Genomic DNA, 22,455 nt, shown 5'->3' on the forward strand with positions numbered 1-22,455 from the left:
ATTGCAAGCTTCTGGAAAAAGTTTTCTGTAGAATGGATAGCATGATGTGTTTACAGAGTGGGAACAATAAATAAAATGAATGAAACATGAAACAAATCAACTCCCGGTTATGAATGATGAAGACCCAAGAGGGAATAGCAATGGATTATGGAGTAGCAGGAACGCTCTCCGTTTCCATGGCTTGCCCTCACACACCACTACCCCCACACTGTGAAGAAAAGCACCTCCTCAGCAGACAGAAAGTTTGGGGTGAGTCACATACCCTGCTAGGGCACCCTGTCCAAAAGCAGGCAATACTACAGTAATGGATACGCAATGATTAAGTGCCAGCACTAGCAGATAAAACCCTCAATAAAATGTAACTAAGCTAGACTTGGAACTTGAATCCTGCCCTTTTAATCCCAAAGCAAAGGCCCACGTCCACCCCACCAGCACAATTGCACCAACAGTGTCACTATTCTCAACTCGGTTGCAAGACTGATGAGATGGGGTTGTCCTGAGGATCAGGAAAGTTACAGCCCAGAACAGGTAGAACAAGCGACCCGTTTCATTAAAATATGCACCTGACCCATTTGCTTTTATAGGCCATTTGGCATCCACTTTAACAATGTTTTATGTCACTATAACAAGTGTAAGTGGTGGTGGCTGGGTGTTTTCAGCTGGCTGACCTAAGCACCCTGCTGCATTATGCTGTTGCATGGCACTAAAATTTGATCAACTACAACTGCGCAATGACTACTGCCCTGATGCCAACCCAAGAAGAAAACACATGTCCCCAGAGGTTTTGCTTAAACAGTTAAGTGTCACAACCGGCGTATGAAGGAGGGGGAAGAGGGCTGTAGGACACGTAACGCAGTTGTAGCAGTCAGCCCCATTTAGTCTACTGAAGAAAGCGGACATGAATTTGATTACCTTGTTAGACTGAGGCTTGTCACCAGCACATCAGAGATTTTGCAAAAGGGCTTTTAACTCGCTTGCTGCTTACTTGGAGCAATCATCGTAGCTTTGCTGAGCTTGTAAAGGCAGCTTCGCCCCTAACAAGAAGCCTCCTGTTCTTGTTTGCCCCCTCGCACCTGGAAAGAACTGAACAGGGTGAAATTCAACAGGAATGAGATCTGGGGCCTTTGTTATACCAAGGTCAGGGAAGATAACCAAATGTTTCTTCTGGATTTACTTCCCAACTCAGATTTTAGAAGGTGGAACAATGGTCTTATTGACACAAGCATTATTTTTGCCACTTTTACTTTGCATATATTTTTGGCCTGCAGTTTTCCTTCCCCCACCTTCAGCCAGTGAAACTCCAGCTGGGACACACATCAGGTGATTAAAGACATCCATTTCTCTGCTTAGGGAAAACTAGCATGCCAAGGAGAGTCAGTACACTGAAGTATCAGCACCAGCTGAAACCTGTGTTACACAGACCGAGCATGACTAAAATACAGTCATATCACAAGTATCACATTTTACCAGGTTCTAATTTAGTTGTTAATCAAATATCTGCCCATCCTTTCATTCTGGGTACTGAGCGAGAAGAGATCCAGTCGGTACAGCCTGTCCTGGTGGAGCTGTAACCCTTTTGGAGATGGTGCAATTCCCAGCGGCTGCCGCCTCTGCTTGGCTGTGCCCACACTCCCCCCGCAACGCGCTGCACTTGCCCGGTGCATCACAGCACCCCAGTAGTACAGATTTTAATTTGTGCTCCCTATATAAATAGATATAGATACACACCTGAGTAGGAATCGCTTGGTGGCTGCTAAACCCAGCGCAGCCGGATCAAGAATGCCAGGGCAGCTTTCGAAACCATGGGTAGCCACTAGGTAATGGTGGGTACCAGGACTACCCGATTCCATTAGGAGTGGTCCTAGCAAAGGTCAAAACTCTCATTACCTTCACCAGAACTACAATATTTCTTTGTACATGTTCTCCTCTGTTTCTAGTGCTTTTATGAGATTATTCTTACATATCTCATGCAATAAACCAGATTGGATTAACTTAAAACTAAGTGGAAAGATTTATGCCTTCAGACATCCTCATTCGCTTTGTCTGAGAAGAGCAGGAGAAGGTCAATGGAATTTATTTTTTTTTCCCCAGCAGAAGATGCACCTTTGCGTATCAAGCAATAAAGTTTACCCAGTTATTCTTTTCACTTGCTATGTCAGCACTTCTCTCTTTGTAAAAATATTTGTAAACAAAACCAAATTAATTCAGGTCATGAGCTGGTAGTCAAAATACAATGTACCAGACCAAGGAGATGGCGAACAGCAGGAGAATTAAGAGAAAAATAGATAATTCTCTTTTAAAATAGAACTGCATGAGTAAAATGGCAGCACTTGAGCAGAGAAAGCACCAGAGGCATGAGCGAGAGCAGAGGCCACCAGCTTCTGAAACTCCCTGACCCTACCAGAACAGTCCTCTGGGCTAAACTGTGGTTAAGTCCATCCAGATATTTACTGACAGCCTGGTACTTGCATTAATTGGCAGTAAGACACCGAACAGCAGATAGTCGTGTCTTAAATCTAAATTAGCTAAGTAGCATTAAACAAAACACAAAAAAATCTTGTCATTTGAGAGCATGTAATTTTAATTAAATACCCTAAAATAATAGCTTTGGCAGTCCCAGATCCTTTAAAAATACATGATGTCTCCTATCCTCTACCATCAGCCTCACCTGCACGTCTTGGCAGGCTCATCACCGTGCTCCCCGTCCCTGCACCCTGCAGGCAGGGCCCCCACGCCAGCCACGAGCGACTTCTCATGCTTTCACTGCTGTGAAAGAGCTGCTCGGCGCCAAAGCCGCTGGGGCAAGTTCTAAAGCCTCGCTCACCACTTCAGCCCATTTTCTCTCCCTGCTTTCCGCTGCACCGCCACACACATCCTTGTCTGTCGGTGCCAGCTTTCATCGAGACTCCAGTAGGCATGAAAGAGCCACTAAGGCAGCTGTTCAGACATTGGGCATCAAGGTTTAATTACCGCTTACATTTCTGGTGCAAGTAACTGGCAGACGAGTTTGAGAAACAAAACACACGCTCCATTCAGGGGAACGGAGCTGACTGAATTACCTGTGGCAGAAAAACAACGAGAGGAGGAGGAGAATGCGCATCTCCAGTGAAGCCACTGTCATGCACCAGGCTTTCTACCCTGTTGCCGTATTTTGAAGATCCAGACTTATTCTCACCTGCCGTATTATCTTAAATCAGGATCTATTGCATCAAAGACAGAAAAAATTGTCTTTGTGGGCCAGAGTATAGCAGAAGTCAGGGTATTTAGTGCTACAGAAGGAGCAGGGAGACCAGCAGCAACGCCAAAGCCCGCCTGGGACTCCCCTCACGCAGATGGCCCTCAGTCTCCAGAGCCTCACAGTCGGATGCTGCCATCTGTTGACAACTTCCCACTGCAACAATAAATAGGGATTTCTCCTAATGCATGGCACACGGTTTGAATGTGTTTTATCCTGTTCTTAAACAGTGACATAAGGAGCAGTGGCCAGCGGCATCTGGAAATACCTATCGTGTATCTGACAGCAGAAGTGAGACCAGGCTGTACCCCGCAGATGGGTCACCTACCCTCTCCCAGCTACTGCTGGCTTAATCAGTAATTTCCACAGCTCAATTTAAGTTCTGACCCCATTTTACCACCTGTGACCAGGACTTCTGATGCTCACCTTCTTGTGCTCAGCTGAGCAGGTAAGAGGGGACTGCAGGCAGTGCAGCACCACCATACACGCTCCATTCCGTAATACGCCTAGCCTCTCCGCAGCACAACAGCTGGCAAGCGGCCACGCTCACACAGACCTACGTGTTCAGATTCAGCTTAGCAAGTAGCAGACCTCCAGCCAGAAGGCCCAGACTTCTCTCTACAGCTAGAAGGGTACGGAGGTGACACCATCACTCCCAGACTTGTTCAGCGTTAGACTGCACGGTACAGGGGACAGCGCCGGAGGTAAAGCTTGGTAATTTGGGGTTCACAGCGCAGATGCTTTTCGCAGGTGTCACCCACCCTCCCGGTTTCCCCCACATGAAGGCCAACTGCCTCTGTCCCACCAGGGACTCCTCCGTCATGAACGTCACCCTCTGCTCCACAGGTACCAGGCACCTTCTCTAAACTAACACTGTGCCTTGACTGCCAGGCGCAACCCGTGCTGCACTTCCACCTTTGGGCCATTTTCCCTCTCCGCTCTCCCTGTGAATCCTTTTATTACCCAAAACGATAGTTAACTTTTACCTACAAACTGCTTTCCCAAGGCACGTGCCCTCAGCTCACAGAACATCACTGAGGCTTAAAATACCACTTTCAGCGTTTAAACATGCCTGAGAATTTCAGCAAACCCATTTAAAGCAGTTGTGTTGCAGGGCATGTCACAATCCCGCCTGTCAGCTCCCGAGCCCCACTGCAGCTCAGCCAGCAGCGATTGCCCAGGAGTAAAGCTCTGTCAGCGAGGTGCAAGCTCAGAGATCATCTTACGAACTCGGAACAGCCACATCAGCTTCCACGTGTGGTAAGCCAGTGCGCAGTTGCATTTGTTAGATATACCATGAAAAAGGCGCGCCTGCTCCTGCATGCTTCCCTCCAACTCATTCTTTTTACATTGGAGCTCTAATTTCCATTTAATAGTTCTACAGAAGTCGTTGGGCTGGCTTGTGAAATAAATTAACAGTCTATTCCCAACTGGTCCCTCAACTGAGAATATCAGAAATTCGCTTACTTCCGAAGTCATACACAGGTAAACTGGTTCAGAAAAACTGATGTGCACGTCCTGTATAAAATTGGTTTAAAATATGAATGTCGAACTAGCAGGGAACTTGAAGCCATGGTAAATCCATCTAAAGGAAGACTTAAAGTATCACTGACCTTCCTCCATCAGGTATCAGAAAAGTATGTTCTATTCTGGACTGATAAAAATCAAGATTTTATAAAAAGGAACAGTGGAATGTTGAGATGATCTTCAGGGTTACCCTGAGCAAGAAATAAAAAAGCTCGCGCATCTATCGATGCTTAGTACTGCAGAATTATCTCCATTAAGGATAGGAAAAAAAAAACCTGTAACAAAATAGCTTAATTTGACAATAAAAAAGGGGTCAAGACAGACTTCTTTTGACTTCATAACTACTCTTTGTAATTCAGTGTACAGATCTTTAGCTTCAGCTAAGCAAATTTGTTTCAAATCAAACTGAGAACCGTACTGATCACATTTGAATGTTCTGATGCAATCTGCAATCCATACTTTGTGACTGTAACCAGCACGTGACTGAGACAAAACAGGTAAACGAGCCTTTATTATTATTCCCCTGCTCTTCTCAGTCAAGGTGCAAGTCTCTGTTACGGGACACTAGGGTACGCCACCAGCACGCTTACTGTACGCACTCCTTCACAGCTCTGTCGCTGGCTGCTTGCTCCCCAGAGAATAGCCACCACATCAGCCAAGACTGTGCTGCCCGCCTACCCAAGACCTGTTTGCTTAGCGGTTAAGTATCCCCTTCTCCTTTTCTCCATAACAAGTAACAGACGGACCAAAACAGGTTACATAGTTATAAACTACAGAGTTTTAAGACTTTGTGCCTGAAGACGGTCACTTCCACCCCAAGACTCTCTGAAAAGCTCTGTGATGAAGTGTTACCTTCAAGGCACCATCCTTCTACCTCACTGTAGATATCAAGCATCGGGACATACCACCAAGAAGGAAAAATGTTTCCAACCGCCTGTATCAGGAGAACCATAAATTCTACAGCTTCTTTAGAGCATGTTGGAACAGGCTTGCTACATTTCATAGGCTCCTTCCTAACAAAGACTCCAAACAAAGCGAAATAAGGCATTTCCAACTGCCGTGAAAGGACAACGCAATCAGCCCAGAAGCTTGCTTCCCGTTCCCTACCATCTGCAAGTAGCTCCTCAGCTGCAGTCACCTGCAAAGCTCCTGCTTTGAAAGAAATTCGTTGATTTTTCTGTATCAAGTACATTATGCCGTCATGCATCAGATGCCTGAAACAAAGACCAACAACTCATTCCATACTCATATTCACTACCTGTAAGTTCAGATATCCTTATTTCCTCACTCCAAAAACTTAAAGAAATCCCAAACAGTTAGATCTTCACAGCAACACGCAAAGCAGCTGCACAGCAACTACCCTACCCAAAACTCTGATGTCCCAAAGGACTTTCAGAGTAGAAATTTGAAGGAAAAAAAAAAAAAGTTATTCACACCTCTACCTCAGTTACTCCTTACAATGCAAGATGCAGAACAAGTTTGTGATCTGAAATCAAACTTCAACCATCTTAATTATTCCACGATCCCACATCTCATAACTTTCTAAACCGTAAACAGGAAATACCTTCTAGCAAGGCATCGTCGATTATTTACCCAAAAAGTCAAACTATAGAGTCACACATATGTTAACTACGGAGACACACGTATCTAACACCTAAGAGGCAATCCCACTGCGTGACAGCTGAGTGTGTAGTTCAACGTTAGAGTTCCCCTGCTGAGGCTATTCTGCATAGCGACCTGTAACTTTCATTCAAGCAGTAACTATTAGAAGTATGTTAGATCATTAACAGAAGTAACAGTTGTGACCAGGGATGGTGTGGAACCCGAACGTCATTTGAATTAAAGTTGGAACGTAAGCACTATTGAAGAGCTGTCTGTTACAAGCACTATCACAGGTAGCGTTCGAAGTCATTAAAATACTGAGTGGAAACACCAGAGTCCATTTGAACAATTTATTAGTATCCTCTTTTTTTACAAGTTTTAGAAAAAGAATCCCAGGATTTTGCCTCCTGTGTGTTTTCGCCTAGCCTCCTCATGGTCCATGATGCCAGCTGAGGTTGTCAGTACAATGTACCTGTTAAGAAAGAACAAACGTTCAGTTTATCCCAAGTTTTGCTCTATGCTCATGCAGAGTTGACAGCACTAACTTCACTTCTGTATTACAATAGTAAGATCTGTTTCTGTAAGAATGGGCCTAACGGAAGCAAGATCAGGTTATCAGACCATGAAAAAGAGACCCCTCTCGCAAGTACAACTCTGCAGCACACAAAGGACATACACAGGCTTCTGTTCTCCAAATATTTGCATAAGTCTCAGCAAGAAGTTTTCTTGAGCATTCCCACTGCAAAGTCAGTTCAGCTGTGGTAGCAGGAGCAACTCTACACCTTCTAGACAAAGTCTGCTTCTATTTTAAGCAGACATTTTTCTTCAGAGCAGGTAGAGTTGCCATGGTGCCAGACAGCTCCTCGGCTCCGAGCGCTTTGTCTCTCAGCATTTTGCACGCTGTGCGCTGGTGCAGATGAAGATCTGGATCTGGACCGACAACTGAGGCAGCCTGAGTCATGGCTGATGCCAGCCTCTGGATCACCAGTGTACTTCATCCACACAGCTTCACGCCTGAGAACCTCTTGTCCCACCACTCTGGAAATACTCTTAAAAATCTCAGTATGACAGCACATACCAGTAAGCTACATAGGTACAGCGAAAGCAAGCGGCTTATCGCTGGAGCTTTAAGAACAGAAAATGACAAGGAGCTGTTAATCCTCCCTTTGACGGGACAGACTGGCTGAGCCCCTGAAGACTCTTCCAGCTCTGTCATCCTGGTGCACTGAGATTTATTACTCTTGACTCGGTGAATTTTGGGAAGGAAAAATATATTGCATAATAGTAAGATTTTCTCTGCTGTGGAGGCTTGCTTAACAGAGGCTCTGAGTCTCTCATCACTTATTATCTAATCGATTTACATACAATCAGGAAGTTTAAACTAAAGTAGTGTGACCTACCTCCACTGACCTGGTAACTTACATGACTCCTCCCCCATCTATAAATGGCCATTAATAAAATTAAAACGAGCAAGAGAAAAGTCCTAGTTTCCTGGTAAAAAGGAAACAGTGAAACCAGGATTTACCAAAGCCAAGCAAAAACAGGTCCTTGCTTAGCAGTGCCCCTTTAAAACTGGTTAAGAAGAGCATTTATACGGAAGATGGATTTTTAGACTGGTATCTACCTCCAGACTGATGAGAGAGGAAAGGCGTCAGGCGAGTCTAACTCGGGCAGTATGAAAGCATAATAAAAACCCCCACGTTTTTACATACAACCCAGATTTAACTCTTCTCCATACTCACCCAAACTGACGTGAAGGCAGTAGGTTGTTCTGCCACTTTTCCAAATCCTTCAGCTGAACATCAAATCTGGGACTGATTACACCGCACTATAAAACAGAATTCCATTACAAACTGAAGAACTTTATAAACTGGATTTGCACATTTGTCGTTCCAGTTCACTGGATGAAGGAATTTAACAACTGCAATTAAAATCTTTTTGGCAGCAAAAGATCAGAGCACCAAGAAGCACGCTCCGTTACCTGTAATATGAAACGGCGCTTCCTCTCAGGGAAGCTGAGACTCTCACACAGCTATTCAGCTGCTACTTCCTTAGCCTTGCCTCCTCCTCCTCCTTGCTTCAACAGGTCACTTACACTGCTGCTGAAGCTAAACTAACAAATTAACAGCTAGGCCTGGGAGAGCACAAAAGCATACTATAAACCACTAAAGACTATTAAGCATCCTATATCATCAAAAATCCTACAATTACTCAGGGATATTCTAATCATCATACATAGTTAGCAAAAAATACCTGTAGATTTTACACAGGGAGAAATTAACATGCATAAAAGTCATCGAAGTTTTCAAGTTAATCATATTTACTGACCATGACCACTCCTACCACCTCTGCGTACCTCACTGGCTCCAATTATCTTAATAAACATCCAAGAGGAAAACAGAAGCCCACCTTCCTGCACTGATGGGACATTTTTCTGAACCAAACAGTTGTTCCCTTATTGCAACTATTGAAAGATTCTATCCAGCTGCACCTAGGAAGATCTGTTACGAAATCATCCCAGAAGAGTTTAAGGAACACTACACTCAAACCTAGCACACATTATTTTTGTTACAGACACATAATACCAGTAATTTGGGCAGCGTCAGAATTCTCTGCCTAGTACACTCAAGCAGTTTTCAGCTGCTATGTTTGTTCATCGTGGAGATAGCCCTCAACATATTTTGACCAAGTAATTTTTTTATTTACCAAAAAGCCACCTCTCTCTTGAATAACTTAATTGACAACAATGATGCACAGCAAGTCATCACAGAACTACACAGCTCAACATTTTCAGACAATAGCACTTAAAAAATTTCCAAAACTGACATGAATACTTCATATGCCCCAGGAACTTAAAAAACACTAATTAACATAACATTCAACTTTCCCTCAACTGCAAGCAAAGCCCATCTAGCAGCAGGAGAAAAGCTTGTCTTCTCAACATTTACAGGTATTAAATGTCAACTGGAAAGCAACTCACTTCCCATCTCTTAAGAAAAGTCTTCTACATAGCTTGAACATCAAAGAAACTGAGAAATCACTAGGTAGCCAGAAAGCTTTTTAAAAAGAGAGAAACACACAGCACTTGCAAGCAGACTTCCCTCAAAATGTCTTCCGTATTCAGAGTTTAAAAGACATATAATTAGTCAGCGATAACATTATGAATCCAGAAAAATTAACAAGCATTTGGTAACCACTGATAATACCCATATTGCTCTCATTTACGTGGATTCAATACATACCACCTTCTTTACAAGTAATTCTTTCAGAACTTGAGCGGACAAACGTTAAACTAAAAAGTCTCATTTAAACACGCCCCCTAGAGAACTAAATTCAGGAAGACAAATCCTACCTTGTTGAGTCTGCCTGTGAGATTGACAACAATCTTCCCAGCTCTGTGATCATCAATTATCTCAAATTCACCAATGTAACCTACAAAAGATCAGCAAACAGGCAAATCAAATATATCATACTTAGCTCCATTAATACAACTCAATTAACTATGACGTACAAAACTCGCTCCAGCATCTTGATTTACTTTAAGTCAAAAAGCACCTTAACACAACAGCATCCACAGAAACCACGAATGAGAAAAAAGTCAGCGCTGTGCACTCCAGACTTACCGTGCTTCATCATCACAGTTAAAAACCGGACGATTACTTTGGAGCACGGCCTAATGAGAACTTGGCGTTTCCCACGTTTCTCTGCATTGTTGATGCTTTTGAGAGCATCGGCTAGAACATTCATGCGCACCATGGTGCCTGCAGGCAAGAGGAGAGGCAGTTATGTACACCAGCTTTTCAGCACAGAAATACCGAGCAGTGCACTTTTTTAAGCCTAATTCTAGACCTAAAAGATCTAAGACTGACAGAAAGTTACATTAAACCTTGAAAAGCATTCTTAGGCTAAAAAGCAGATCAAATCACATACTCAGGTGTGCTCAAGAGGATTCATAATGATTATGACAAATTAGGAAGTTTGACACACTTATTTAAACTTGGCTTTATCAACAGGCACAGAAAGATTTAAAATCCACCATCCAGACATTTCATCAGTATGACACCTTTCCCAGGTGAATCGTTTTGGACTTTAAGACCCAATTATGCAGTATCAGCACTGTTCAAAAACTAGGTCGTACACGGTATTAAATATAACAGATGCTTCTCGGCTTGCTTATCTGCAAAAAAAACGCAGGATGCCAGCGCAACACAAGCCTCTACAAAGGAAACCCGGCATCAACTCCTTGCATCCCCGTGATTAAGACAAGAGCCCACGGGCCACCCCAAGGCACGGCACGGCCTGGTACTGCCGCCCCCTTACTGGCAGGGCCAGTACGCGGCCAGGAAGGTGCTCCCGACCTGGGCCACAGGGCCACTCCCCAGCTGGCCGGGTCCTGCGGCACAGGCGGGCTCTTACCGCTAAGCCAGGGACCCCCAAGCAAACAGGCCTGGCTAACTCCTGCCCAGGGGGCGAGTGCAGCCAGACCCCCCGTCCCCAGGGCCGCCTCCTCTCCAGGGCCCAGCCCTCCCCCCGCTCCCCAAGCCCTCCGCTACCTCCTCCCAGGCCTCGCCGCACGATGCTCGCTCCCCGAGATCCAGACTCCGCGGCCCGGCTCCCCCAAGCGCTGCCCGGCCCAGCCTCCCGCCGCAGCGGCCCGGGCCTGGCTGCCGTGCCAGCCCCCGCCCTCGGCTCCCGCCCCACATCTCTGCGGAGAGCGGAGCCGCAGGCAGGAGGGGGCTTCCCCCCACCCTCCGCTCCGGAGGCTCCAGAGAGCGCTAGGGGAGACGCCGGCGGCTCAAAAGGGGCCGGGCCGGTCGGGGGCACTCTCGCGGCCCCGACGAGGCGGGCAGAGGGGGCCGCGGGGGCGGGATGGGGCCGGGAAGCGGCGGATGGCGGCCGGGACCCAGCGGCACCCCCCACTCACCGGTGCAGCAAGATGGCGGAAAAGGAAGAGGCCGCGCGCCCGCGCGGGATTATGGGAGGGCCATGGGCGCGGGGTGGTGCGCGGCGCCCCGCGAGATCTCGCGAGACTCGGCGTCCCAGTCGGGAGGCGCCGCGCGCCGGGCCTGATCATCCCCATTGGCCGAGAGCCGCGGATCGCACTTCCGGAGCGACGCTTCCGTCCGGGTTCCCATAGCAACCGGGACGCTTGGCGGCGGGCGGGGCTACGGCGGGGCGGGAGGGACAAACAGCGGCGGCCCCGGGGGACAAACCACCAACCGCACCACCCACCCCGAACCAACAACAACGGGACAGCGGCGGTAACGGCGGTTCTGCGTTTCGGTGAGGTTTTTTTTACTCCTATTTTTAATTTTGTTTCAACAAGACGTAAGACAACAGAGGAGTTCCTCCTGTATTTGGTTTCCACTGAAGCTTCAACGGGGCCGCGCACACCGCAGGAGGGTGTAGCTACTCCGCGTTGTGAGGGGCTACGTGAGGTGTGAGGTGAACAAAGCTGCACCAAGCAGACGGGTTGTGTTTCTACCGAATTTTACCTTAAAAGGGTGAGGGGAGCTCTCAGGACCGCGACAGCAAACGCACCGGCGTCAACGCAGGGGCAGAGGGGCTGCCACCCACTCCCCCAAAGACACCTCAGCAACGACAGCTCAGCCACACCGTGCAGCGTCACCACTTGTCTTTTTTACACCCCGCATCTCTTCCAGCAACAGCCTGTGCCAGGTCAGCAGGGCGCTCTCCAAAGAACGGTTTGAAGATCGCGCTGTAGCATCTCCCCACAGTTCGGCCCTACGCCCAGTGTCACTGACCGGGTCCCACTCGCCCACCGCCTCAGTCACTGTTCCCAGTGTTCACCAGCCACAGATGACACTGACAGCCTTTCCCCTCGGCAGCAGGAGCTGTGTAGTGTAGTCACAGCTGACAAAAGCTTTACTATCGGCAGTGAGCTATTTCAAACAAAAGGTGGTTTTCTGCTAGGACGCTGTGCGCCGGCTACCACCGGCACTGAAACACCACTCCCAGCTCCAGTTCTTGACTGAAAGACATTTCCACAATTTTCTGTATGTGCACAAAGAGCAAGGCTTACAGAAGGTTCTCTTTAATCTGTATTTACCTATTTGACAGTTACAATAGACACTGGAGAGAGTTCATATTAAAACAGTAAACTTTTAAAATGCATTAACACAGGTTTTAGCTTTTTAAAGAAAAAAGTTCAGCTTTAAAAAAAGGAAGGAGAGGTCATAGAAAAGCACAAACAATTCAGGCTTATTTACAGAGACAAACCTAGCATATTCAAGGTGATTTTGTATACAGACAACAGCATTCATAAAACCAAACGTGCTACATGGCTCCATGACAACAGCAGTTTTTAGAACAATCGGCTGTTCAGGTAACACACACCTTAACTCATTTTCTACAGTCTCAGTGCAATGAGTTGAAGTTTACACTACAGCTAGGTAACTGAACTACAAGTTTATCTATTCCAGACCCCTATTCAACAGATAATCTGGTATACGCAGCCAAAGAAAGCAAACAGATTCAGTGAGACAATGGGCTCACCTTCTGCAGCCATTTTGGGTCCGCACCCTCAGCTGTGATCATTCCTATTCAGCTAATTGTCCTCCTTCCACCCGGATCAGTAGTAACAAGCCTCCAAGAAGTGCAAGCTTTCAGAACTGCCTTTCATACTTCTTGTAGCCACAAATTAATGATCAGTGAAACGAGCACAGTTACAGAAATGCTACCACACATTACAATTCTGCTGTTTCTTGAGTTGGGGTATTTATTCACAGGGCCTCTTAGTTTGGTGAAGACACTTAAGCTCCATACATCAAAGGTCAGGATCTTTCCTATAAGATCAGCTGCAGGCTGCAGAACCCTAGTCAGCACAGCAAGAGACACACAAGCCCACAGCAGTTGCTAGAGTGACATTTTCACTTCATCAGGGAGCCAATAAAAAAAAAGCCAGTGAGCAATACAACTTCTGTCATCTTAATTGTATGTTAAATCTCAAAACTGTTCCCAAGAAAACCCTTTACAAGAGTGACAGCAGTTAATCCTTCATTCATTTTTCTTTTCCTTGTGCTTGAGGAGTTTGTTTATCTCCCTTTTCGCCATTCCAACATACTTTGTAATGATCCCGTGCTGGTTTAGTCCAGGAAACAGCAGCAAGAAACTTACTACAGAGGAGGGGAAAAAAAAAGGGAATTACTTAACACTCCTTTAACAAGCTTCTGTCACTTCGCAATCCCTTGCTTCCCTTAAGCCCCATTAATTGCTTGAAAACAGACAAAACCCTGCGACAAAAAAAATCACCACATTCAAATAATGAAAACTTACTTCTACCCGCCTCATGCCATTTTAGGCAGCTAACAAAAAAGTTACTTGTTTTGCATGCTGCACACTTACCAATAAGATAGGTCAGAAAGAGATTGTGAACTTGCTGTCCAATCCAGGCAACCACAGCAAGGGAAAAAAGCATGGTCATGAAGTACTAAAAAATGAAAAGCGAACAGTTGTCACAGATCCGTTGGGACTTCTCCCCCTTCCCTTCAGTACCAAGCAACACTTCAACATTTAAAACTAACTTGAAGTCTGCTGGCTCTACCACATGCGATACCTATGCACAGGCTTGTTAAAAGTGAGATTGCAGAGTCTACAATTATATGTTCTCATTTATTTTGACCATCAGTTTTACAGGATGGCAGTTCTTTTCTGTCCAGATATCCCTTAAGAGTCAGACTACACCATCCCCACTGACAGAACTTCATCCTCACGCAGTACCTGAAGCTGTTTTCAGGACAGTAAACTCAGTAGTTCATGTACCTGAGCTGACACGTTACTAAGATCTAGTTCTTTGGACAGCTCATGTACACTGGAAACAAGCCGTGTTTCCAAAAAGTTGACCTATCCAAAGAAACCCCGTTTAGCTTTACCTTAATATCAAGGGTGTGCTCCTAATTGCACAGTATTGCAAGTTTAAAGTCATGTATCTTGCCACTCCAGGTTTGAGAAAGATGTGTGACTGGCATTAAGTCACAGCCAGAACTGCTGGTTCTTGGTTTGAAATACCAGTTTATTCAGACATGTGCCTTGCTAAAATACTTAAGACAAAACAAAACAAAAAATCTTAAGACAAGAGAGATGAGCTCCTGGAACTCAGTACCATTTTAGGCTTCTCTTCCTTCAGTGTGAAGAGACGTTTCCACCAGCCAACAATTCGGCGACGAGATTTTACCAAATTGCTGCAAATCTCATGAAATCTTTGCTGCTGTTCTGTAGTCCTTTTATTAAAGAAAAAAAAGCCAGAAATAAGAATTCAAGATTTCATCTGAAATTTAAAAAAATCTCCTATGGTATTTTTCCAGCAGTAAAAATTTATCCAGTACCTATCCTGGCATTTGCTTCACTTAGTTTCATACCTTATCTCTATTGAGCATTGTAATGCAATTGCCCATGTAACTTTTTCTGTACACTGAGTCTCTTAAACTGACTCCCAAAGAGCAATCACATTCAAACCAGAAGACCATTGATTTTAATCTGATACCAGTGTGATACACACAATACACACCTGATATCAGCGTGTATTACTTTCTGTGTATTATTTTATGTTGGTTCGTCATTAAACAAGAACATTTATCCACTAGTCATCTTAAAGCAGATACACTAAAATTTACTTTTAATTTTGTTCAAATAACATTCTTCTCCAGCTTACTGTTTTTAAGCCTTGCCCTTCTTCAAATCTGTTTCAGTCACTTACAATCACATTCATACTCTCTGCATCACTCTTTTCCTTCATCGTATTTACTACTGCCACTCTTTCCAAACATATAATCCAATACCCTTCTTCATAATTTTAGTTCTCTGTATCTATTATCCACTAATTACTAAAAACTCGTTTAGCAGAACTAACTAGCATCATTAATGAAGCACAAAGAATGTGCCTACTCCTTTGAAAAAAAAAAAATCTTATTTTTCTAGAAGAGAAGGAACAATAAAGATATGTTGTAGTAGTTATCTTTCAGAAAAAGAAGGCCAGACATCTTGCTAGTGTCCTCACTTCATAAATTATAGAGATTGCCAGTTTCTTACTACAATGACTCTGTAAAGCAATCATTTGATATTTGCAAGTCAGACATCTATTTTGATAAAGTTCATAATTTATTTACACTCAAGAAACTGTTTTAATTCAAGCTTTCCTCACCATTTGTTAGAGCCAAAGATTCTAGGTGCAAGCGCAGGAACAAGATAATCAGCCAAACAGAGGAACATTACGAAACAGGAGACGCCTGAAAGAACTGATGGGTCCAAGTAGTAGATCATCCTGCAGAAAGAAGAGAACAGAAGTGATTTCTGGATGCTCAGATTGCTAAATACTGGAGACATTTAGTCGCCTCTTCAGATTGGCTCAGGACTTCAAACAGTAGACCTACCCTCTTGCGCAACCTCAAAAGAAATTTCAAATTTGCTCCTATTACTAATAACGAGGTTTAAGTACGTCAAGACTATTACAAAGAAATACAGATAAAAATACAATTTTCTTAATGTACTAGATAAGAAAATGCTACAATACAGCAACCATAGTATGAAGTCCAGTAGAAGTAAAAATTCATCATCATTGCTGCTCTCTCAGAAGTTGACCTCTAGTGAACTGAATACAGACTGGGGGATGAGTGAGTGAACATTTGAAATAAACAGGTAGAGTGAAAGCTCTAATCTTCTTGGTTCTTAAGTCACAGAATTCAAATCCACTACAGGTTGTCACTTACTCTGTCTCACCTGTGAGAGGTAACCAAACCTGGTCTGGACAAGGAGCCATCAATCTCCAGTTTGTGCTTTTATATATGAAGTGTGCCAACACCCAAATACAGAAGTATGGGTACTGGACAAGAACTAGCTCATCTCAGAAGTGTCTGTTAACGCTCAGCTGTGCCCTGTGCTACTTATTAGAACTTTCCGAATATTGAAGTAATAAAAGTAAAGAAATGACGCAGTCCACTGCAGGGCCAGCCTTTCTATACATCTGGCACAGTGCTACTGCGCTGAATGTTCAAGCTCATTTTTGATGAAGTACCAATACAGAATCTGAAGTGGTTCTGTCTATTTCCTCAAAGTATTATTCAACACAAGATCTTTCCTGCTACAATCACAGACTTTATAACAGAATACCCTGAAGTTCATGCAATTACTTCTTTTAAAAGTTACTTTTCAGCTTCATTTGATTTCCATCCACCTCACCTCCCTTGAAGACCATAAAATTTATATTAGCCAGAAGACCAATTATCCTGCCTCACCTGGTTCAACATTTATTTTTCTAACTCCCCTCTTCTCCTTACTCCAAAAACAGATGCAGCTGGCAAACTCCACAGCTGGTGTGGACACTTATCTGTACAAGGCAGGCTGGGGTCATCTTGACTACTACCATGTTACATAAAAGCATGTACAAGTGCCTCCAGCAAGCCAGTTCTGTATCTCCAAACCAGAGACAGGCAACATCCTCCCATCCTGTTGACTGAAAGTTACCTGGAGTCTCTCCTTTTCCTCCTTCAGGAAAAGAACAGGACAGAGAAGGTAAAAAACCAAAGTTGCACAAAACCGATTTAACTCATCCTAAACAAAGATGCAGAATAGGAAAGTTTGCCCTATGGAAATAAATTTTCCATAATGATATTGCTGTTGGTTTGGGGGGAAAAAAGCCAAAGGAGATAACCAGATTTGACTAAGAAGCAGGATACAAAGGATAAGGGCAGAATATGAACACACCAACAAAAAACATACAGCTGAGCATGGTAACAAAGTACAGAAACCATTGCTGGCAAACAGCTTTTGCAGAAAGCACTACCCCTCCTCCGAGCAGGATGTGACTCGCATTACTTCCTGTTCTCAATACTTAAAGCTTTTGTTTTCAACAAAGCTCACAGGCATTCAGAAACAGAACCTGGAGTAAGAGCCTTCCTATTAGATTTTTAAAGGTGTCTTACTAATTTACTTAATAGGTGTGCTACCAGCCATGAAAGCGCAGTGGTGTTTTAGGCTCCCTCCATAAGCTACTTACAGAAAAGAAAAGGAAACAACACTCATCAGCGCCAGAGGAAACCAGGCTCTCTCCCAGCGAAGAACTTTATCAGTCATCAAAATCACTTCTCCCCATCCTTGCAACTGCTCTTCCAAGCTAGCAGTTTCTGCAGCCTACACAAAAAGAGAAGAAAACTATTATTACTAACCAGAGTATCAAACTAATTCGCACACTTGAAGTACCCCCCCCCCAAAAAAAAAAGAGTGTCATAATTAAAGACCCAAGTCACAAACCTTTCTGGGTAATTAAATTACTAATAATATTGTAATTTTTGTACTAAGTTATGACATTGTAGCAGTGATTCTTTGAAATACTCAAGATCCTAACAAAGTAGCATGATATGTTGTTAGACCAAATGATACCTCCTCCCAGATTTTGCCAAGATGTTCTTCCCCGTCTCCCATTTACAGTACTCCCTCCCTCCAGATTAGTAGGAAGTCAAGTTTTAGCTAAAACCTCTCAAGTTTTCAGTGTCAACATCTGAAAATTGCAATGTGAGAACTAATTAAAAAATATGTATTTTCAAAGACAACTCTACCACATTAAACTGAAGCCTTCTAGTTGCTGTCCAACACCAATTTTTTTATTATGCGGAAGATGGATAAAAACTTAGAATCCACAGTAGAGGAAAGTTACCCAACTGATCACATTTGGACTGCAAAGAAAGTTTTTCCACAGGTTGCCCAAGACAGTGATCAGGCAGCCTTTAAACTCCTCTTCCCGTATTATTCCTACATTCTTCTCTACACATCTTCTGCAAGGAGGCCCTACCTGCTCTGGCATCAGCTTGCTAAGACGTTCACCTGAGGTGTTCCACATTTAACATAGCTTAATAGCTTCCCCTCAGGGGGACAAGTACCTCAGAGATTACAAAACTCAGGCAACCATGAACAGAACCAATCCCTGCCCAAGTAGTAAGAGGTGAAAAGTAATTACGACCGTGCATGTGTGCTGTGCAGAGACAGCAGAGCAGGTTTCGTTCTCAACTGTGCGCTGAACTTACCTCAAATGAGAAGCCTGACACCACTAGAATAACAAGGAGAGCTGAGTGCAGCTATCATGGTAAAGCATAGTTTTCTTGTGTGATACCATTGGAAACTATTTGAAAACTACAGTTCAGGGGAAAAAAAAAAAAGGAGTAGAAAGCTCTCTGACATATCTACTTCATGTTATAAACACAAACCATCACGTGGAGAAAAAAAAAGCTGCATTTCTCCAGAAGACATTTTATGACAAACTGTTTTGGTTTATTACCTCTGGCTGTCTGCATTTAAAATCACACCAAGAGAAAATTTAATGGGAACCAGACTGGAATATAACAGTGTTATTAATAGCAGCCTGCCTCTGTCAGCCTAGAAGACAACTATTGTAAGTCGTTTTCCCACTGGGCCAGGTAGAGAAAATTTAAGTCAGCTTTTGCCAATGCCCTCTTCATTCCAGAGCCCATCCATCAAAAAGTGTTTCTTCATTACTCAAACAACACAAAGTTTCCACAAATATGAACTTCTCTGAAAGGGGCATCCCTCCCAAACACTGCACGTATTTTTGGCAATACAGTTCCGCGCACTTTTTCTGCAGAAATTCGAACCTCCCTTCCACCTCCGGGCTACTGACTGCTTCTCTCCCTCTCTGCCAGGCTGCACAGCTCCCTGCTGCAAGAGACAGCGCTGACCAGCAATGCCCTCAGACGCTTCCCTTCTTCAGCCCCTGCACATGCTTTTACAGCCATCTTCCCATGGCAGCCGCTTACCATTGCAGACATAAATATACGTATCCTTGTATTTATTTAAGTTTTTAAGTATTCAAGCCCACCCTTGACATTATTAAGCTAAGCTAATCACCCAGCTCCTGCCACTCTCCTGCATCGCGGAAGCATGCGATAACACAGCCAAAGGATGCTGAAACACAAAGACACGAATAGGAAACGCCAGCCCCGCACATCACGGCTGCGAGCTCCGGCCTGCCAGCAGCAGCGCCACAGCCGTGCCCGCCGCCGGCGCGGCTCCCAGGGCAGCCCCCCTCCAACCCAGCCCCTAAGGCGAAAGCCGATCCCTGCACGGGAACCTTTCAGAGACCAAAGCGAGCGCAGGGAGGCCGCTCCCCCGCGTTTCACAAGCTCGGGGGCCGAGGCGGCCCTCGCCAGCCGCCGCCGCGGGCAGGCCTGGCTCCCCCAGCGCCGGCAGGGCCGAGCGGCCGCCAGCCCTTCCCCAGCCACCGGGAGGCACAGCACCTCCCCGCCGCCAGCCCTAGAAGGGCCGACTGGCCCCGGCGCCGCCCGCCCTCACCAGCTGGTAGACGCTGTTGTTGTCCCCCTCCGCCATCTTGCGCGGCCCTCGCACAGGCAACCCCCACCGGCCGCGCCCTCCCGCGCCGCGCTGCGCCGCCGCCTTTTATAGCCTCCGCGGCCCTTCTCGGCACTCTGATTGGCCTGCTCGAAACCCAGCGCGGGCCAATCCCAGAGCTCGTATCGCGCCCCGCCGACAGCCGGTTGGCTGGTGGGATTCGAATAGCGACAGCCGCCCAATCAGCGTGGGGCCTCCGCGCCTCCACCCGCCCCCCCTCCGTCGCAATGCGACTGCCGGAGGAGAGGCCGTTGGAGCCTGGCTGCCGCTGGGGCGGTGGCTGAGGCGGCGGAGGGCGGCCCTGCTCGGGGAGGTGGTGGCAGCCTTGGCCGAGGGCGGGCCGGTGGGGCGTGCCCGAGGCGAGCGTTGGTGGAGGCGTCGCGGCGGCCGTTGGCTGCCAGGCTGCGAGGAAGCCCGCCAGCGGGCCGCCTCGGCTGAGGAAGGCGAGCCAGCAGCCCAGCCGGCGACACAGCAGTGATAACGCGGTGACCTCCCCACCAGGACTTTCAAGGACAAGGCTTTTATTTTAAAAAGCCTGACTCATATCCCTGACTCCATCCCCGCAGGTATTTAAAAGACAGGTAGATGTGGTGCTTAGGGACCTGGTTTAGTGGTAGACTTGGCAGTGCTCAGTTAATGGTTGGACTTGATGATCTTAAAGGTCTGTTCCAACCTAAATGATCCTATGATTCTATATAACCTGAACATGTGATCACGAGGAAGCAAATAAGTGAAAGACTATATGCTGTCTAAAAAAATGTTACCTTTTTTTTGACATACATCATACATGTGCATGTCCTATGAACTAGACGGAGCCTTCTGATCCATAACGTTTCAAGGCTAATAAATAGCCTGTTATTGCTGAAATAACATGGCACCGGAGGCACTCGCCAACAAACTTTCTTTGACTTAAAGTTTTGCTGTCTTTCCAGCACAGGTATTTGTTTATTGCCTGTGACCGACATGGCGCAGCCAGCGTGTCAGCAGTAGACAGCAGAATCTGCGGGTACGAGGTTTCTGGATTGCCACACGGGAAACCAATGAAACAACTCCGAGCTTCGCAGGAAGGTTCTCCAGCTCTGAACACCACCGCTCCCTGACCTACCTATGAGAATTACCATCCGTCCAACTACTTGCTTGCTTTTTTTCAGAAGCTGTAGCAGCATTGGAATAAACACAGGAAAAAAGCACTAGGATATAAATATTTTTTCTGACTCAACTTCCTAAATGTTTGTCACACATGTTAACGAGCTTAATCACAATCCCTAGGATGTAATGCAATTCTAAAATGAAGGCAAAGAAAACGTCATTTCTGGCACCAAAACTGCAATAGTTTTCCAACCCAGCTCACCATCCTGATGGAGAGAAAAAAGAGGACTAAGGATGATACTATAAAAGCAAAACCATGTCCGTACTGAATTGTTTGATCTTTTACAGGGTGCTTTTCAGACTCATTCAAGACTGTATGTAAAGAATAGATACTTTACTGAACAACTTTCAAATTCATTTACATGTTGTTAAAAGCTAAGAGTATTTTTTGTACCATTTTGCACCTAAAAATGATGGAGTCCAGCCTCAAAATCCATAATTGCACTACGGCAAAGCTCGAACAAAAGCTAATTTTGTAGTGAAGTGATGCCAGCAATAATTCTGATTACTCTTTTGAGGAAGATGGGCACACACGGAAGCATGATGCATTGCTGTTCCTAGGAGTACTTGCAGCGCCCTGCAGAAGCCACCTCTTTGGCTATTCGGTACAATCAGCCAGCTCCTGGTTTCATCCATTTGTATGCTTCTCACCACAAAAACACAAGCACTTACCAATGACAAAAGCAGGTATTTCCATCATCTCCAAACACTGTCAGATTCATTATCTTCCAGCTAGTCTTTCAAATGCCAGCTCCCAAGTCAGTCTATTGTTACAGCTTTTCTCCCATCCTAGAGGGCCCATGGAGGTGCGGTTCCCTTGTGGCAAGCATTTCTCTGTAACTCGGAGGGGCAGAGGGAAAAGGCAGAGGAAAAGCAAGCCTTGTGGGATGCCCTCGCTGCCCAGAAACACCGGAGGAGGCGCGCCATCGCCCTGCAGAGAACAGGACAGCGTGGGGCCCTGCCACGCTACTCAACACCCCCCTCCCTGAGCAGCCAGGCCTTTTGAAGCACTACATAAAATGAAAAAAAGATGTGTCTGTATACATATACATGTATATATTTATAAATTTGGTTGTTAAAATCGGAATTCTAATGTAGAAGGCAGAGAATGGTAATTGCAGTAGCTCAGAGTGTGGAAAACTATTAATCACCTCCCATACATTACCTGAGCTATAGAAAGCCAATTGTTTTCTTTATGCTTCAATGTATGACACAGATCATGCTGCAAAGTGATGCATTCTTCCTAACGCTGAGATTCTCTCTTAGCAGAGGCACACAAAATTAAATGCCCAAGCTAACTTCAAAGCACCTTTACACAGAGCAGTTTAATTGCTCTGCGCACTTAGAACAGAGACACAAATTTTACATGTTAAGCCTCCACCCATTCATCATACCTAATATAATAAATGCATCTCAAACTTTCTTCTTATGCTATTAATAAAAAATTAGTCTGATGGATGGCAAAATTTCTCTAATCAGCTATGCGCTTAAGTACATACAACAGTAGTTTTATGTAGTATCCATATTTTCAATGAAATTCTTTAACTAAAATGTTAACAGTGTACTCA

The 22,455-nt window shown here is 45.2% G+C and overlaps 2 protein-coding genes across 3 annotated transcripts; both read right to left on the reverse strand.

Annotated features, from left to right (window-relative positions):
• Positions 1-6,700: 6,700 nt before the first annotated feature.
• On the reverse strand, positions 6,701-11,440 carry RPS15A (ribosomal protein S15a). 2 transcript variants are annotated; one of them, XM_087732473.1, is made up of 5 exons: positions 11,289-11,440; positions 9,988-10,125; positions 9,717-9,796; positions 8,107-8,192; positions 6,701-6,836 (listed from the first exon to the last, which is right to left on the reverse strand). In XM_087732473.1, the coding sequence occupies exons 2-5, from the start codon at positions 10,118-10,120 to the stop codon at positions 6,743-6,745; spliced, it is 393 nt and encodes a 130-aa protein (XP_087588599.1). In that variant the 5' UTR covers positions 10,121-10,125; positions 11,289-11,440; the 3' UTR covers positions 6,701-6,742. The 2 variants fall into 2 exon arrangements, with proteins under 2 accessions (XP_087588599.1, XP_087588600.1); XM_087732474.1 differs by lacking the exon at positions 11,289-11,440 and adding an exon at positions 10,918-11,277.
• A 968-nt stretch (positions 11,441-12,408) lies between these two features.
• ARL6IP1 (ARL6 interacting reticulophagy regulator 1) lies at positions 12,409-19,779 on the reverse strand. The gene is made up of 6 exons (XM_087732472.1): positions 19,682-19,779; positions 17,376-17,509; positions 15,525-15,644; positions 14,487-14,604; positions 13,730-13,814; positions 12,409-13,500 (listed from the first exon to the last, which is right to left on the reverse strand). The coding sequence occupies exons 1-6, from the start codon at positions 19,715-19,717 to the stop codon at positions 13,382-13,384; spliced, it is 612 nt and encodes a 203-aa protein (XP_087588598.1). The 5' UTR covers positions 19,718-19,779; the 3' UTR covers positions 12,409-13,381.
• Positions 19,780-22,455: the final 2,676 nt, after the last annotated feature.

Source organism: Nipponia nippon, unplaced genomic scaffold (genome assembly GCF_047370975.1).
Source record: "Nipponia nippon isolate SJK-2023a ecotype South Korea unplaced genomic scaffold, ASM4737097v1 scaffold_5, whole genome shotgun sequence".
In the NCBI taxonomy this organism is placed as follows: Eukaryota; Metazoa; Chordata; class Aves; order Pelecaniformes; family Threskiornithidae; genus Nipponia; species Nipponia nippon.